The sequence below is a fragment of the Natator depressus genome, chromosome 8 (genome assembly GCF_965152275.1).
Source record: "Natator depressus isolate rNatDep1 chromosome 8, rNatDep2.hap1, whole genome shotgun sequence".
In the NCBI taxonomy this organism is placed as follows: Eukaryota; Metazoa; Chordata; order Testudines; family Cheloniidae; genus Natator; species Natator depressus.
Genome location: NC_134241.1, coordinates 43,327,860 through 43,346,896, shown reverse-complemented (window position 1 = coordinate 43,346,896; position 19,037 = coordinate 43,327,860). Strand labels below are relative to the sequence as shown.

Below are 19,037 nucleotides of genomic sequence, written 5' to 3'. Positions count from 1 at the left end.
TTTCAGCTCTGTTGGTACATTTGCCCGGGCCCTAGACTGCAGTAGTTCTGTCAGACAGCCAAGTTTGCACATGAGTGCTGCTGCAGCTTCCAGGGACATCACACTGGTAAGATTAAGAGGATTTTGAGAGAAATGTAAAATATGCACCTCTGCTACAGCAATAGGCACATGTAAGGATGGACAGGTGGATTGTGATTGAGATTCAGCTACTGCTTTTGTAAAGGTACAGTTAGGTAAATGCTACTGCCAACCATTTTTGAATTTTATTGCAATGTTTCCTGCCCAGTGCTTAGTCATCTCCTGTGGTACACACACTAAGAATCAAATGAAGTAAAAATCTTAAATGAATTCACATGTTCCATAGAATCTCTATGGATAGTAATTCCATGCTCTAATAAGACTATAACAGTAGGGATCTATTATCGACCACCTGACCAGGACAGTGATAGTGACTATGAAATGCTATCAAAATAAAGAACTCCATAATAATGGGGGATTTCAGTTATCCCCATATTGACTGGGTACATGTCACCTTTGGACGAAATGTAGAGACAAAATTTCTCGATACTTTAAATGACTGCGTCTTGGAGCAGCTGGTACAGGAACCCACAAGGGGAGAGGCAATTCTCGATTTAGTCCTGAATGGAGCACAGGATCTGGTCCAAGAGGTAACTGTAACAGGACCATTTGGAAATAGTGACCATCACAATATAACATTTAACATTCCTGTGGTGGGAAGAACACCTCAGCAGCCCAACACTGTGGCATTTAATTTCAGAAAGGGGAACTGTGCAAAAATGAGGAGGTCAGTTAAACAGAAATGAAAAGGTACGGTGACAAGAGTGAAATCCCTGCAAGCTGCATGGACACTTTTCAAAGACACCATAATAGAGGCTCAACTTAAATGTATATCCCAAATTAAAAAACACAGTAAAAGAACTAAAGAGGAGCCACTGTGGCTTAACAACCATGTAAAAGAAGCAGTGAGAGATAAAAAGGCATCTTTTAAAAAATGGAAGTCAAATCCTAGTGAGATAAATAGAAAGGAGCATAAAAACTGCCAAATTAAGTGTAAAAATGTAAAAAGAGAAGCCAAAAAGGAGTTTGAAGAACAGCTAGTCAAAACCTCAAAAGGTAATAACAAAATGTTTAAGTACATCAGAAGCAGCAAGCCTGCTAAACAACCAATGGGGCCCCTAGACGATCGAGATACAAAAGGAGCACTTAAAGACAGTAAAGTCATTGCAGAGAAACTAAATTAATTCTGTGCTTCAGTCTTCACGGCTGAGGATGTTAGGGAGATTCGCAAACCTGAGCTGTCCTTTGTAGGTAACAAATCTGAGGAATTGTCACAGATTGAAGTGTCATTAGAGGAGGTTTTGGAATTAATTGAGAAACTTAACAGTAACAAGTCACCGGGACCAGATGGCATTCACCCAAGAGTTCTGAAAGAACTCAAATGTGAAATTGCGGAACTATTAACTGTGGTTTGTAACCTGTCCTTTAAATCAGCTTCTGTACCCAGTGACTGGAAGATAGCTAATGTAGCGCTATCTAGCTAATGTAGCGCTATCTAGCTAGTGTAGAGTGATCACTTAAAGGTGAGCTATTACCAGCAGGAGAGCGGGGGGTGGGGGGGACATTTTGTAGTGATAATCAAGGTGGGCCATTTCTAGCAGTTGACAAGAACGTCTGAGGAACAGTGGCCGGGGGGGGGGGGGGGGGAGATAAACAAGGGGAAATAGTTTTACTTTGTGTAATGACCCATCCACTCCCAGTCTCTATTCAAGCCTAAGTTAATCGTATCCAGTTTGCAAATTAATTCCAATTCAGCAGTCTCTTGTTGGAGTTTTTTTGTTGAAGAATTGCAACAAAAAAACTTTAAAAAAAAGACTTGTCAACTGCTAGAAATGGCCCACCTTGATTGTCACTACTCTCCTGCTGCTTAAGTGATAACTCTCGTTACAGTGTGTATGGTAACACCTATAGTTTCATGTTCTCTATGTATATAAATCTCCCCACTGTATTTTCCACTGAATGCATCCGATGAAGTGAGCTGTAGCTCACGAAAGCCTATGCTTAAATAAATTTGTTAGTCTCTAAGGTGCCACAAGTATTCCTTTTCTTTTTAATCTATTAGAGTTCATTGAAGGGGTCAACAAACATGTGGACAAGGGGGATCCAGTGGACATAGTGTACTTAGATTTCCACAAAGCCTTTGACAAGGTCCCTCACCAAAGGCTCCTATGTAAATTAAGTTGTCATGGGATAAGAGGGAATATCCTTTCATGGATTGAAAACTGGTTAAAAGACAGGGAACAAAGGGTAGGAATAAAAGGTAAATTTTCGGAATGGAGAGGGGTAACTAGTGGTGTTTCCCAAGGGTCAGTCCTAGGACCAATTTTATTCAATTTATGCATAAATAATCTGGAGAAAGGGGTAAACAGTGAGGTGGCAAAGTTTGCAGATGATACTAAACTGCTCAAGATAGTTAAGTCCAAAGCAGATCGTGAAGCGCTTCAAAAAGATCTCACAAAACGAAGTTTTTGGGCAACAAAATGGGAAATGAAATTTAATGTGGATAAATGTAAACTAATGCACATTGGAAAAAATAACCGCAACTATACATACAATATGATGGGGGTTAATTTAGCTACAACTAATCAGGAAAGAGATCTTGGAGTCATTGTGGATAGTTCTCTGATGATGTCCACGCAGTGTACAGCGGCAGTCAAAAAAGCAAACAGGATGTTAGGCATCATTTAAAAAGGGATGGCGAATATCTTATTGCCCTTATATAAATCCATGGTACGCCCACATCTTGAATACTGCATACAGATGTGGTCTCATCTCAAAAGAGAGATACTGGCATTAGAAAAGGTTCAGAGAAGGGCAACTAAAATGATTAGGGGTTTGGAACGGGTCCCATATGAGGAGCGATTAAAGAGGCTAGGACTTTTCAGCTTGGAAAAGAGGAGACAAAGCAGGGATATGATAGAAGTATATAAAATCATGACTGGTGTGGAGAAGTGAATAAGGAAAAGTTATTTACTTGTTCCCATAATATAAGAACTAGGGGCCACCAAATGAAATTAATGGGCCGCAGGTTTAAAACAAATAAAAGGAAGTTCTTCACACAGTCAATCAGTGGAACTCCTTGCCTGAGAAGGTTGTGAAGGCTAGGACTATAACCAGGTTTAAAAGAGAACTAGATAAATTCATGGAAGTTAAGTTCATTAATGGCTATTAGTCAGGATGGGTAAGGAATGGTGTCCCTAGCCTCTGTTTGTCAGAGAGTTGAGCTGGATGGCAGGAGAGAGATCACTTGATCATTACCTGTTAGGTTCTCTCCCTCTGGGGCACCTGGTATTGGCCATTGTCAGCAGACAGGATACTGGGCTGGATGGACCTTTGGTCTGACCCAATATAGCCATCCTTATGTTCTTAAGTAGCTGTCTTGAAAACAACAGATTAATTGGCTGTGTGAAACACGATAACTTTGGAACACCTGCATCTGATCAATTCCAAAAAATCAGGGAATATTCTAGCTATCTATGGGTGAAAAAGATCAGAACAGAAAACTTGGCAATCAAATGTATTGTTCCCTAGTAGTATTTGCTCTGTTTCAGTACAGACTGTTCCTTCTCTATATCGAGTTATTTATAACTAGAGACCTACCAAATTCATGGCCGTAAAAAACATGTCACAGACAGTGAAATCTGGTCTTTTGTATACTTTTTCCCTATGTTATACAGATTTCACAGGGGAGACCAGTATTTCTCAAATTGGGGGTCCTGACCCAAAAGGGAGTTGCAGGGGGCTGGCAAGTTTATTTTAGGGGGGTCACAATATTGCCACCCTTATTTCTGTGCTGCCTTCAGAGCTGGGCAACCGGAGAGCAGCAGCTGATGGCCAGATGCCCAGCTCTGAAACCCTTCCCCATCAGCCGCAGCACAGAAGTAAGGGTGGCAATACCCTACCATGCCACTCTTACTTCTGCGCTGCCGCCTTCAGAGCTGGGTGGCTGGAGAGTGCCGGCTGCTGACTGAGAGTCCAGCTCTGCAGGCAGCAGCGCAGAAGTAAAGGTGGCAATACCACACCAGGCCATCCTTCCTTCTGCGGTGCTGCTGGTGGCAGCTCTGCCTTCAGAGCTGGGCTCCCAGCTAGCAGCCACTGCTCTCCAGCTGACCAGCTCTGAAGGCAGCACCATTGCCAGCAGCAGCACAGAAGTAAAGGTAGCAGTACCACAACCCCTCCTTCAATAACCTTGAGACTTCTTTTTGGGGTCCTTTTTGGGTCAGGACCCATACAGTTATAACACCTGACATTTCAGATTTAAAAGGCTGAAATCATGAAATTTATGATTTTTAAAATCCTGTGACCATGAAATTGACCAAAATGGGCTGTGAATTTAGTAGGGCTCTATTTATAATAAAGTTCACAAAGTGGTAGTATTGTGATATAAAGTAATGTTTTACAATAATTTGTATTTAGTGAGACAAAAAGGAAAATTCAAGCTGTGTATCAACTTCCTGACAATGAGATGCATGAACTTGTTGAAGAGTCTCCCAAGGAAAGTATTGGAAGCCCCAGTGCTTGGGTCATTTCAACTGAACAGGACAAAGCACTGTAGAATAAATCCATAATGCACAAAACTGTAAGAACAGTCAAGGTTCCTAAGGGCGAATAACCTGTAACTTAAAACCACCAAAATTAGGGAATAGAGTAAGGCCTTCACCCTGTATCATCTCTCTCTCTCACTCATCACATCCCTACTCCAAGCAAATCATCCATTATCAACCACAGGCAAGGTTAACGCTGCCCTAGTTGGTGTGGTTTTGATTGAGGTGTGTTTGCACTTTGGAACTTAAACTGTTTTAAAGGGATTTTTGGTTCTATATTAGGTTGTAGTTAGTAAGATGCATTGATATGGGTTTTTTTGTTTGTAATGTAATTGCTATTGATTATGAGTAAAAGAAGATGCATGATAAATTTGAGTTCGTGTGGCTTGCCCTCAAAGGCGCCCTCACCCCTGCTCCATCCATGGATGGAATCTAACAGGGCTTTCCCATTAGAGGTTTCTACGATTGTACCATTTCATTAGGTTTTTACATCTAGTGACTGAATCAGATTAGTGTTGGAGTAGATGAGTAGAAATTATGGATACGTGGGATCAACTTTTCCAAAATAATGCCATTACTAGATGACCATCGCACCCATTTACTAGTAGTGAATGGTCAGTCTAGGACTGGGGAAGTTCTTACTAATGTATAGTAGTGGAATATTTTACCCCCCTAATTACAGCATGTGGGGTATGTATAACACATCTGATTCTTGTCGCTAGGTTCATGTCTAAGCATTTTACTATTTGTATGCCCATCTTTTGTTAATTTTATTTTTTTAAACTTCTGTTTAGTTCCACGCTATGGATACTTTGCACAGAAATGTCTATGACATTTCCAAGGCGATCTCTGCCCTCGTGCCACAGGGTGGGCCAGTCCTGTGTAGGGATGAAATGGAAGAGTGGTCTGCTTCTGAGGCAAATCTCTTTGAGGAAGCATTGGAAAAATATGGAAAAGACTTCACTGACATTCAACAAGATTTTGTAAGTATAAATGGAGGCTGTGCAATTAAATTGTGCTCTGCTCTGGGACTTCATCTCAAACAGAGTCTGAGCTAGAGTGGCACTTGGCCTTTTGTTCCTTGAATGGCCTGAAGTGGAACCAGCACAGCATGATTTTACCTACCCTCTGCCCCACTTCTGAAGTGAAGGCACTGTACTTGAATGGCATTTATTTTATATGGACACCAAGAATGGTTGATGCCCCTAATAGGCACTGACTGGCTTCTCTGTTAGGAGGAATTATAGTCTATAAAACACTTAACTGAAAGGCTTCTGTCAAAAGATTCTTGTGAATTTCAGTGAGGCACTAGCTTCTTGTGATCACTGTGGCTTTTTCTTCATGTCCCTAGCTTCCATGGAAGTCCTTAACCAGCATAATAGAATATTACTACATGTGGAAAACTACAGATAGATATGTTCAGCAGGTAAGAGAGATTCAGCACAATCCATTGAATTTTAAAAGGAGCTGCCTTTGTCTTTAAAGGAGGAGTATTGCTGCTTTGAACTTCCCCTTGGGAATCAGTCCAGCAGGTGGATTTCACAGTGCTCCAAAGCACTAGAAATACCTCCCTTGCCACAGAAGTCTTCAGCCATCCTATAGAAGTCTGAGAAATATGTGGGGTTGCCATGTGTGCTCCTATCACATATGCCCCTTAATTTCCTGTCTGTTAGAGAAGCTTTCAAATGACTGATTTGGAATTTGTCTCAAGTGTGGGAAGGGGAACAAAACTAAAATCTTTGTATGTTTTTGTATTTAAGGTCAACATTAATTTTAGCAGGAAGTTACCCAGGAATTTCTGTGTGAGAGGAGGATGCTGTGTAAAACAGCCCTCCCTTGGCTGTTCCTTACTTCTGCCTCCTCATGGCTCCCAGACTGGAGAACCAAGTGCATGCTGTTCATATGGAGTTGCTTCCCTGCAGTTGGAGTATTGTGGGAGGAGGTTGATGCCTGGCATTCCTTAACCCGCACACTTACCAGCCAGTTTTGGCCACTATTTGCGCTCATTTCCTCCATCTTTGTCTAACTGTGAAGATAAGGTGATCCCTTAAATAGTCAGAATACAATACAGAAACATAAAAATGGGTTCTGTAGAAATCTGGTTACTGAAAACTAGCTGTAAGAGTTGGGTAAAGTGGCAGAAAGGTTAGTTGCAAAGGAAGATAAAATGTGGATCAGTGTAGGTATTTCTGATATACCCATCACCATAATATTTAGAAATACAATGAGGAGTCTGGTGGCACCTTAAAGACTAACAGATTTATTTGGGCATAAGCTTTCATGGGTAAAAAACCCACTTAAGATGCATCTGAAGAAGTGGGTTTTTTACCCCTAAAATCTTATGCCCAAATAAATCGGTTAGTCTTTAAGGTGCTGCCGGACTCCTCGTTGTGTTTGTGGATACAGACTAACACAGCTACCCCTCTGATACTTGATGTAATATTCAGATCTAATACACTTACTCCATTTTACAATCCAGTTGTACTTGAGAGAGAGAAAGTGTACAACAGTCATATTCTGCTCACTCCCTCCAATGGAGACTTTGCCTGAGGGTAAGGATATATGGCTGGGCCACGTGTGTTTGGCCTGGATCAGACAGATTACATAATTCACACACACACACACACACACACAATGCTTTTCACATTGACATCCTCAGCTTGCCACTGACTGTCTAACTCTTTCTGTGAGGCAGACGTAGACTGATCCCCCCTCCCCTTCCAGCAAGATAAAGAGTTAAGCACTAGGAACATGGGACAATGAAAGAAGATTGTGTGATGGGGAAATGTTGACAGAAACCTATCCTTTTCTTTCTCTCTCTCCACTGTGGGCACCACTGACACAGTAGTTGGCTGCTTCTTCACTGCTATGTGTGGCTATCATTATGGGGTTAGATACTGAATAGGCACACTTTCCCAGTACTGCTGATAAGGCAGCTGCTTTGAGGGGAATCTGCTTGCCTCCCTCCTTTTGTAAGGTACTCCTTGATTATTCAATGAAAACTCAGCCCCCTGGAAGTGGGGGCAAGGTGGCTGTTCTCTGTGAGAAGTCTGTCAACCAATGAAAACTGTGCTGCTCACTGCCTAGTTTATTAGGGTCAAAATTGTATATCTGTCTGATCTCTTGTGTATCACTGGCCACTGACACTGCCCTGCACCACACACTGAACCCAACAGCTGAATTTAGATCAAAGTATCACAGCCCACAGCAGATTAGACTGTTATGTGCCACAGTCAGAGAATAGAAGGCACCAAGGTGCACCAGTGCCTGAGGTCCCCACAGTGTTGGGGAAATTCTTGTGAGATACAGCCAGACAATCCTGGCAACTGACCTGCAGCCATGTGTTGCAGGGCAAGGTGAAGAACCCCCAAGATCACTGCAAACCCTTGGGTCTAGCCCTTGACCTTAAAATCTCCAATATGTGTGTTTCTGCTTGATTTACAAACTGCAGACCTTTTGTTTACTAGATAAATGGTGTGATAACCCTATGCTACTAACTTATTTTGGGAAGGTCTCAAACACAGTTTGTATATGTTACGGAAACAATGCATAGGATAGGTATAGCATCTCCTTTTTGAACAAAAATCTCTTCACATTCTCTGAAATGATCCAGCTGGTCAGGAGAGTGAGTGAATAAGATGTTGTACCAGTTCAGGTATATTCTGGTTGGGTATGAGCTAACAAGGAGGACAAGCCCAGAACACTTGAGATCTTTCTTTGAGCACACACATTCCTGTTGGACTAAAAGAGGATGCAATGAGTGTCCTTTATGAGAAGTTGTCTGACTGTAGTTTTGGAAATGGATTGGTTGAATTCACAGAAGATGCTTTGGTTGACTCTTAATGCCAACAGTGGATTTTCAATTGATATTTCTGTGTCAGAAAGGGAATACATGACAGCCGCTAATGCCAGGAAGTGAATTTCATTACTGTTCATTAACAGACCTGTAGGTGCTAGGGGTTGAATCACCAGACTCCCAGCTAAAATGGTGTGAACATTCGTCTTTTATTTTTTGTTTTTCACTTTAACTTTCTCTTTTGTGTTTAAGAAACGATTGAAAGCAGCAGAAGCAGAAAGCAAGCTAAAACAAGTGTATATACCCAACTAGTAAGTGTCTTTCCTTATTGATGAATTTCCCATTTCATTATGGATGTTTTATATAGTAGCATTCTCCTTTGCCTGGCAGTATGATGCACTGATTTTATTTGTAAAACTGAAATAGAGCAGCCATCAAATGTCCATGCCAGAACAATTAACAAACTGGATTATTAAATAGGTGAGTAAGGAGGAGTTCTGGTTTTGAAGAATAAATTAGCCATCAGTCTAATTTGGATATATGTTCATCACCTGGAACATGTACTCAATAACTCTACCATCTGTTGAGTCCAATGGAAGGCATTGTATTGTAACAGACTGACCAGAAAATGAGCATCTGTAGCTATTTTTACAGCCTACTGGCCAGAGGATTGAATGCACATGTAAATGTCATCTCTGGCCTTTTAAGTGTCTGAGTTGTGTTTTTCTTACCAGACACATTGGGCAAAATGATGGCTGTTGTTAGCCAGGGGAATGCATGGAGCTTAATGCCTCTTGTGCTCTGGGTGGAGCAGGCTAGGAGTGCGCAGCCACTGCTCTTCCTAGTGCCATTATAGTGCTGCTTGCACATGCATGGAAGGCAAGGCCATGTTCCTGTCTTGCCAGACGACTTGGCCAAGGACTGCTTTAGACAGTGCTGGTGGGCTCCCTCCTTGGACTCCCAAGGTTAAGATTGCCTCGTGCATGGGTGCACTGTGGGTGGAGGGACTCTTTGTGTTCTCTTCACCCCCATATAGCACAGTGACACAGGGCTGGCCATAACTTGGCCCTTAGAATTTTTGAGTCGTTTTAATAAATACAAAATCTTTCTTAGTCTTATTTTTCACATAAAATATGGATTGGTGATTTTGGTAGATCAGGAGTGTAATGGCCAAAAAGGGGTAGCTAATAGTTGCTGAATAATAAGAGGTCTCTTCCTCCTCTAGATTTTGTTGGCTGGGAGATGACTCCTAGAAATGGTGTTTTCTAGTGCTTTGTTTAATTTAATTCTTAAAATCCAATGCAGTGGGGCTTCTGCCACTTCCCTTTGGAGTCTGTTTCACAGCATAGTATAAATTACTCTTAGGAAGCTGCTTTTGGATGAGGAACTCAAATTAAGAAAGGGAAAATTTCTTCCCTTTACTCCTAGACATACTTCTATGTGTACTACTCTAAATAATTCCTCTCCCTCCTACCCTTCAAATATTTAAGAACTCTTTTTTCATGTGTCCTTTCAGCCATAGCTAAATCAAAATTTATATATTGAGCTTGCAACTCGATCCCCAAATCTCTGATCATTTTTGTTGCTCTCTTCTGAATTCCTTGCAACATGCCAATATCTATCTGGTAACAATGTCCAAAATGGAATGTAATATTCAGAATGAAGTTGAATACAATTTTTCTCCCATTATTATTCAGTGGTAATGTCCTTTATGGAAGCTGATACTATTCACGGTGACACAGGATATCAAATTAGACATAAATGCATAATATGATAAGACAGCAAAACAAATGACATTTTAGACTGAAGATACAAAGGATATTAACAGAAAAGACATATTATTCCCCCTCTCAGTTGCTTTGGTCACATAATAAATGAAATTGTTCATAGTTTTCTGTATGGGTTGGTTAATTTTCTCTATTTGTGTGAGCGGTTTGCCTTTTTCCCCTTTTTCCCAACCTCAAACATACATGTGAAAGTATTCTGTTATTTGCAATGACAGTCATACCGTGCAGGATACATCTGTAGGCTCCTTACTTATATGCTCTTCTTCTGATGTGCTAAGAATTTTAAATACCATGAGCCTCATTCATTAAAATCTGATTCTCTTGGTAAGGGCTGTAACTTTGAAGCCTGCCATCACAATTCTGCTTGCCCAAGTGGGGAGAAGCCTATTCTGCCCCATGGTGCTTGATGCATTGTTGAGGATAGTGGAGTTCATTGGGTAGTCAGAGCTGGCTGAAAATTTTCCAACAGAATGCTTATCTGTTGGAAAATGCTGCTTAGATGGAAGAAATGTTCCATGCAAATTGTGTCTTCCCACAGAAATGTAGCAGGTAAGCTGGTGAGAGCGTGACTGTCTACCTGTTTCCTGCCAGCCTGGGCTCCCTCAGCCCCTGGGCAGTCTGACTCCCAGGGAGCTGGGCAGCACAGAGAGCCGAGCTACCTGGAGAAAGCCAAAAAATTCTTCCAGTTCTCCTGAAATGGAACTTTTCAGAATGTTTCCTCCTGTAAAAGAATTCAAATTTTTTACTCTTTATCCCAATTTGTGATGATGAATTTTCTCCCACAATCAAAATTTTTCATGAAATTTTACAGCCAGGTCTACCAGTCGGCTAATGTGGGGAAGGCTTTCACACCCCATTCCCTACTCTGCTCGTTACCCTCAGCACAAGCACTCACGCAGCATTCTGGTGAAGGGACAGACGATGGATGGAAGAGTCCAGTCTGCAAAGCAGGGACCTTCAGCTCTGCTTTGCAGATGCCTTTCACCCTCTCCCCTGCACACAATACTAAGGCATGAATGCACAGGTGACTTGAATGGTAGTGTACTATAATTTACATGGTAAGCCTTTAAGCAAGTGTAGCATACACTGTCCTCCACTTCTGACCTTCTCAGCATGTATCAGGAAAAGCTGCAATTCTGTGCACAGCCCTCTTCTCTCCCCCAAGGGCTATTACTGCCTGCCTGTCAAATTTCAGATCAAGACATGGAACTGAGACAACTCATGACATTGATGGATGGGTAGAGGTCACGTGCTTGTTCTGATGGATTTATACTACATTTGGACACTGTGGTTCATTAGGTTATGGCAGGTGTGGGAGGAGTTGCATGGCTCCACTCATGCTGTAGTGATAAACATACTACAGGTACCTAAATGCATAGAAACACAACCTGGTGTGGCATTGGCTGGTTAAACTACTGTGCTCATTTTTGTTTGAAGATTTAACAATAATGATCCATGTTTGTCCTCTTAGGAATAAACGATTGTCACTTGCTCCAATGCTGACAAAGACCCACCTACAAGCAAGTAAAGCTGCTCGGTGTTTGCCCTAGAATTTGACTGCAAAGAGTGATCTGAAAGCCCTTAGGGAATGTGTGCACTGCCAAACCACCCCCCCCCCACACACACACACACACACACACCCGCTGCAGCAATGAGTCTCAGAGCCCTGGTCAGCTGACTTGGGCTCATGCTTCAGGGCTAAAAACAGTGTAGATCTTCCTGCTTGGGCTGGAGCCTGAGGTCTGAGACCTTCCCTTCCACCCCCTTGCTGGGTTTCAGAGCCTGGCCTTTGGCCTGAGCAGGAACATCTACAGTGCTACTTTTTAGCCCTGTAGTTCAAGCTCGAGTCAGCTGATCTGCGTTCTGAGACTTGCTGCCAGGGTTTTGTTTGTTTGCTTGTTTGCACTGAGTGCATGTACCCTAAGTTAATTCAGGACACTTTTCTCTCGGTCTCTGGGCACTTCAGCTGATGGAACCCTAGTTTTCTCTTGTGCTGATAGTGAGAAAGGCACTTGAGAGTTGGTAGGAAGAGAAAATAGAGCCAAAGCTGTGGTGTGTCGTTGTTTGTGGTTCTTGTATGGCCCCCATTACCAAAGTAATAGGCAGAGGTGCCTCTTAGTCTTTAATGTATTTATCTCCACAATGCCCTGTGGGGAAGGGCAGTGCTATTAACCCCATTGTACAGTTGGGGAATTAAAGCACAGAGAGACTAAGTGACTTGCCTAAGGCTACACAGAGAGACTATGTGGAGCATCAAGTTGAACCTAGATCTTGAGTCCCAGAAAAAATGCCACCTACCATTTGACCAGCCTTCCTCTCCTCTCAGACATGATTATGGGACAGACATCTACTGTAGATAAAGGTGAACCACCGTTTGTAATGCACAATAGTGCCTTTCACCCTGAAGGAATCAATGTTGTGTATCTAATATGTCTGTCTACTGCACTGCTACAGACTAGGGACCGAGTGGCTAGGCAGCAGTTCTGCAGATAAGGACCTGGTGGACGAGAAGCTGGATATGAGTCAACAGTATGCCCTTGTTGCCAAGAAGGCTAACGGCATTTTGGGCTGTATAAGTAGGAGCATTGCCAGCAGATCGAGGGACATGATCATTCCCCTCTATTCGGCATTGGTGAGGCCTCCTCTGGAGTAGTGTCCAGTTTTGGGCCCCCCACTACAAGAAGGATGTGGAAAAATTGGAGAGGGTCCAGCAGAGGGCAACAAAAATGACTAGGGGGCTGGAGCACATGACTTATGAGGAGAGGCTGAGGGAACTGGACTTGTTTAGTCTGCGGAAGAGAAGAATGAGGGGGGATTTGATAGCTGCTTTCAATTACCTGAAGCGGGAGAACAAGGAATAATGGTCTCAAGTTGCAGTGGGGGAGGTTTAGGTTGGATATTAGGAAAAACTTTCACTAGGAGGGTAGTGAAGCACTGGAATGGGTTACCTAGGGGGGAGGTGGAGTCTCCTTCCTTTGAGGTTTTTAAGGTCAGGCTTGACAAAGCCCTGGCTGGAATGATTTAGTTGGGGATTAGGTCCTGCTTTGAGCAGGGGGTTGGACTAGATGACCTCCTGAGGTCCCTTCCAACCCTGATATTCCATGATCCTATGATTCTAAGGAATACAAAAATAAATGACAAAATCAACAGCATTGAAAGAATATTTGAAAATGAAACTTGTATTTCACTGAGTTTGAGTCACGTGTGCTATAGAGTAATTCCTCCAGGAAGTTTAGTAATGCCACACTTCTTGTACTTTCATTATGCAGTCTGTTTTCCTGTGAGGTGCTGCATACTGGGACAGAGAAAACAAAAAGACAAGGCAGTTGTAGGCAACAGCTAGCAAATAATAGGAAGTTTTGATCCCTTATTTCTGTACATAATAAAGAGTTGTCTTGAAACTGGTCTTGCTCATCAGTAAGATACAACATCAGCAAGAACTATTCCCATTGGTATATGTATTAAATACATTTTGAAGAGATTCCATGTAGAGCTCTGCAATGGGACTGGGATCCTGCGGGTCACAGAGGAAATGCTGCCATAATAACAGGAGTGAGTAAAATGTACTTTGTTGCAGGTAGGGTTGGGTGGGCAAAAAAACCACTGCAGGACAACGCTAAATGTCTCGCCTGTTTGTCATAAATAACATTTCAGCAATGTAAAGCAAGTTTTTCCTTTCTCTCCTTTTTTTTTTGAATAAAGGTTTTAATACTTAACTTTAAGTGAGGGATAGAAAGAGATTTGTCGTCTGTTCTAACAGGAGTTGAAGTAGGTTTTTTACGTAGTTTAAGCAAGATTTGTTCTTTTAGTAGTAAAAATTGTCTGAATTCAGTTTTTTTACTTTATATACCAACCTTTTTTGTGGGATTTAAGGTTTTTGCAGGTGGGAGCAAAATAGAAATGCAAGAAGCAGTGCGTATTGTAGGATGGGAGCGGGATTAAAAGAATAGTCCCATGCAGAGCTCTAATTCCATCTTCCTATCCATTCCAATCTACCACCACCACTATCCATTAATAATCCTGTTGTAGAGAGAGATTTTGCAGAGATGGTGCTTAAGGTGAGATTGGAAGACTTAGGAAATCAACTAGGCATGAAGAAGCAGTGTGCTTGTTTCAGAGACTGCTGCTAACCATGAAGACACGGAAGGCAGTCTAATATTCAGATGCAGGGAATGAACCGGAAAATAGAAAAACTGAGGGACGGGGGAAAGTCTATGGAGGAACTGAAAAGCAGGAATGACCTTTTTGTGCCAGATTTTTCAATAGAAAGGAAACCATTGTAGCTTCCTGTATCTTGACTTGTGGGAGAAGATATATGTAGTGGATATACAGAAAGTAAAAATTAATATGCAAAATACAGAAAAGGGGAGATGTTTGTAACTCATAATAGTATTTAAATGCATAAATTCACTTTAAAAGTTACTTCCTTTGCAATTTCACTAAACTGTTAGCAGTGCTTGTGGATCAGTATGGTAGCCGGATGCATATGACCTTATTGTTGCCACTTACATACAATGAGAGAAGACAATATTTGGTTTGCAAGCAGTGACTTAATTTAGTCTATATACTTGGACACTAATTAAACTTTGTTGTAACAGCCTTATTCTCAAGAATGACAACAAAGGTGCTACTATCAACTCATGCCATGTAGTTAATATTTCAAATATTATTGGATGGCTTTATTAATGTGAATTTGGTGTCCCTCCTTTCCTGGTTGGTCAGTGTGTCTAGTGCAGATGTAGCATCTCTTTATTACAGAATTTAACCAAGCAGACTCTCCAGGATGCTGTGGAAGTCATATCTCAGTCCTATTTGCTTTCTCCTGGGAGGGCATCACTTGCTCTAGCTTGTGGTACCGATCTGGTGGTATTCTGGATATTTAGCAAGTTGTATCTGGGGCAGGACTTCTGGAAATAGCACCATCAGGATAGGAAAATGGAATCTGGCATGGCTTCTCTGGTTCTTGCTTAAAGATCTGTATTACTTTATATTACAAAGGAAGGGCATGGTGAAAATCTAGTAAATGTCCCATGTAGTCCACAGTTTCCAAGAAGGATTTCAACCAATACTTTCTTTTCATTGATACTCTCAGATAGAAGGCGCTAAGTTCATTTACAAACATAACAAATTTTGGTTTACAAAACCTCTGTGAAGAGGAAATTTCTCCTTGTCAGTATTCTAACAAGGGTAGTCGGGGCCAAGGGATTCAATGGGGGCAACTGAGGCTGGGAGTAGTGGAGGTATTCATAGTCAGGGTCCAGGCCAGGGTTGGTACTAAGGGTCAGAGTCCAAGTCACGTTTCAGGATTGCATCAGGAGGCTAAGTCCAAATGAAGTTGAGGTCAAAGCCAGGAATTTAGGAGCAGGAACAGTTGTGGCAGCCACAGGAGATCTGTACTGTTGCCAGGACACTTCCTGGAATGCCCTTGGGTTTATATGGGGCAGGGAGCCAATCAGGAGCCATGGGGCTGCTGTCTGTCAACTCTTGAGGTGGAACTTGCCATGGTCTGGATCCACAGTAGGTCACAGGAAGTGGAACGCAAGCTGGTTACTGCTACTGCTGGGTGGCAGCATGGAGATGTCAGCTGTCTAGTAGCTCTGCAGCTGCCTGGATTCTAGATTCACAGGGTCTTACACTACCCAATCCAGGGGTGCCCCCTGCCAGCCCAGGTTTGTCGGGATGGGCCGCATGGAAAGCTGCCGTGAGGTTGCTAAGTGATGAGCACTCCAAGTGTGTCTGTTGTCCATCAGAGTTCCACATTTCCCAGAAGTGTTCCTTCTGTTTGGCCCTTAAGTCCAGGGCTAGGAACAACATAGAGATAAAGCTCAGACTGTTAGCCATGGAATGCTCCTCCTTCCCCTGTACATCTCACCCCGGACAGATCTAGCACCATGTTGAAGCTTTGATCCCTAAGCCCTTTACCCTTTACCCATCAACCCTTAACCTGGGGGCAAGGCTACTCAGGAAGACCAGGTCTTTAAAAAGCCCACTCCTAAGTGACCAGAGGAGCTAGCGAACAGGGGAGTTTGTGAGGGAGTTCAGTGGGGGAGTGGGAGGAGGGGCTAGATGCACTTAAAGCCAGAAACACCCCCAATAAAGACAAAACATCAACAAAGGAACAAGCTGCAGAGTTTTAAAAGAAACAAACAAAAAAAAGAATGCAGGCAGAAGTTCAGCAACAGAATGTGGGCTATCCAGTTTATTGCACCCAATGCAGCATGTATGGTTACCTGTGTGTGCATTTGGTACAGGAAGCTCCTGGCCCTCAGAGACCATGTACAGGCTTTGGAGACCAGAGTTGCTGAACTGGAGGAGCTAAGGGAGACAAAGAGGTACGTAGACGAGACTTTCCGGGACATAGTAGAATGGTCCCACTCCCGGTCTGACAGTCTCTGTGCTGTTGAGAAGGATGAAAGTCTCAGGGATGGAGAACATCCAACTGGAGCAGAGGGAGACGATCCCATAGTTGAGACCCTCCTTCCAGATGATGATGTAGTATCCTCTTGCACTGAGGATACCTCTCCGGGGGGGGGGGGGGGGACTCCAGTTATTAGGAAGAGGCAGGTAATAGTTATGGGGGATTTGATCATTAGAAACACAGATAGCTGGTTTCAGAGTGGTAGCCGTGTTAGTCTGTATCAGCAAAAACAATGAGGAGTACTTGTGGCACCTTAGAGACTAACAAATTTATTTGGGCATAAGCTCACGAGAGAACCGCATGATGACTTGCTTGCCTGGTGTGAAGGTTGTGGATCTCTGGAGACATCTAGATAGACTTGTGTAGTGCTGGGGAGGAGCCGGTGGTCGTGGTACACATAGGTACCCATAAGCGTTGACTTTTATTTTTCCCAGTGGGTGCTCCACCCCCACTCTGCCCCAAGGTCCTGCCCCACTCCACCCCCTCCCTTGATGCCCTGCCCTCGCCCTGACTCTTCCTGTTCCTGCTCCACCTGCTCCCTTAAGGCCCCACCCTCACTCCTTCTCTTCCTGCCCCCGCTCCGCCCTCTCCCCTGAGGCCCCATGCCAGCTGCCAAACAGCTGAATGGCAGCGGCTGGTGGGTGTTGATCACCCCAGCTATTTTTTTTTCTATGGGTGCTTGAGCCCTGGAGCGCAAATGAAGTTGTTGCCTATACCTGATTCTCTCCTCACTTGTAGCAGTTTAAATCAGGAGCAACCTCAGTGAAACCAGTGGAGTTACACTGGTATAAAAGTAATGAACCACAGGTGGTTCACCAGCCTGGGAAGCAGTCTGAGTGGTGCTGTGGTTCGCCAGCAGATATAAACCAATCTGACAAGCCAGAGAAGGCACATCAGACTGGCAGTGCCAGCAGGTATCTGAAACACACTACTTGAGGAAGGTACTAAGCAGGGGACGTAGCTGGCATAGCTATACTGGCAAAGGCACTGTAGTGTAAACAAGACCTGCATTAACCATGTTTTGGGGCTGTTAATTTCCCTTGTTCCTTGAGGAAGCGGTTTTCATGAGGGGGGCATGATTGGAGGGCATCAGTGGGAGGGGAATGATCTGCCACTTTAGCTACCAGCTCTGCCCTCCTCCTGGCCCCACCATACCCCTGGTAGGGCTGGAAGAGCCATGGGAAGAAATGAGGATGGTAATTGGTGGGCTGTGAGGAGGCTGGAGGCAGCAAGAGGAATAGCAGGTAGTCCCAGACTTCGTATCTACTTGAGGGAGCCAGTGTAAAGGAAGTGGCTCTGCACAGCCCTCTGCAGTACAGGAGTACTGTTCATGTGTGGAATGGGCCATTCACCTCAGCGGGGTGTGCTCAGATGAATTAGGATGCTCCAAAGAGATGAACAGTCTAACACAATAGCTCTGGGTGGTGTGAAATGACCCATTCATCTCAATGGGAGTTCCCCTCTACCTCAGTTTCAGTTGTGGAATTCCATTGTTCAAGGTAATCTCACTATGCACAATCTCACACAAGTCTGGGATGATGAGCAGTGGCTGCAGAACTTTTGGATGAGAAAAGCCACTTTCATGGGACTGTGTGTTGAGCTCGCCCCCACCCTGCGACGCAAAGGCACGAGATTGAGAGCTGCCCTGCCGGTGGAGAAGCGTGTGGCTATTTCAGTCTGGAAGCTGGCAACTCCAGTCAGCTACCGATCGGTTGCTAACCAGTTTGCAGTGGGAAAGTCGACAGTTGTAATCATGTTGATGCAAGTTTGCAGGGCCATTAATCAGATCCTGCTCAGAAGAACCGTGACTTTTGGTAACGTGCATGACATTGTGGCTGGCTTTGCACAAATTGGTTTCCCTAACTGCAGAGGGGCGATAGACGGCATGCATATTCCAATTCTGGCACCAGCTCACCTAGCCTCCAAGTACGTTAATTGGAAGGGTGTTTCTCTATGGCTCTCCAGGCGCTTGTGGATCACCATGGGCATTTCATTGACAGTAACGCAGGCTGGCCCGGAAAGATGCATGACACACGCATCTTTCGGAACACTGGCCTGTTCAGGAAGCTGCAAGTTGGGACTTTCTTCCCAGACCAGAAGATCACCGTAGGGGAAGTCGAAATGTGATCCTTGGAGACCCCGCTTACCCTTTAATGCTGTGGCTCATGAAAACCTACACAGGGAGTCTTGACAGCAGCAAGGGGCGGTTCAGCAACAGGCTGAGTTGGTGCAGAATGACTGCGGAGTGTGCTTTTGGCTGTTTAAAGGGCTGCTGGCGCTGTCTATATGGGAAGCTGGACCTGGCCGATGACAACATCCCCATGGTTATATCCGCGTCCTGTATTCTCCATAACATTTGTGAAGGGAAGGGTGAAAGATTCACTGAGGCATGGAACTCGGAGGTTCAGCACCTG

The 19,037-nt window shown here is 43.6% G+C and overlaps 1 protein-coding gene across 8 annotated transcripts in view; it reads left to right on the top strand.

The window, feature by feature from the left end:
• MTA1 (metastasis associated 1) overlaps window positions 1-19,037 on the top strand; it is a 149,193-nt gene that overhangs the window by 69,054 nt on the left and 61,102 nt on the right. For all 8 annotated transcript variants that reach the window (XM_074960852.1, XM_074960850.1, XM_074960851.1 and 5 more), the window contains 4 exons: window positions 7-106; window positions 5,417-5,605; window positions 5,974-6,048; window positions 8,671-8,729. In XM_074960852.1, the coding sequence (XP_074816953.1) occupies window positions 7-106; window positions 5,417-5,605; window positions 5,974-6,048; window positions 8,671-8,729 (423 nt within the window). The remainder of the gene's footprint in view (window positions 1-6; window positions 107-5,416; window positions 5,606-5,973; window positions 6,049-8,670; window positions 8,730-19,037) is intronic.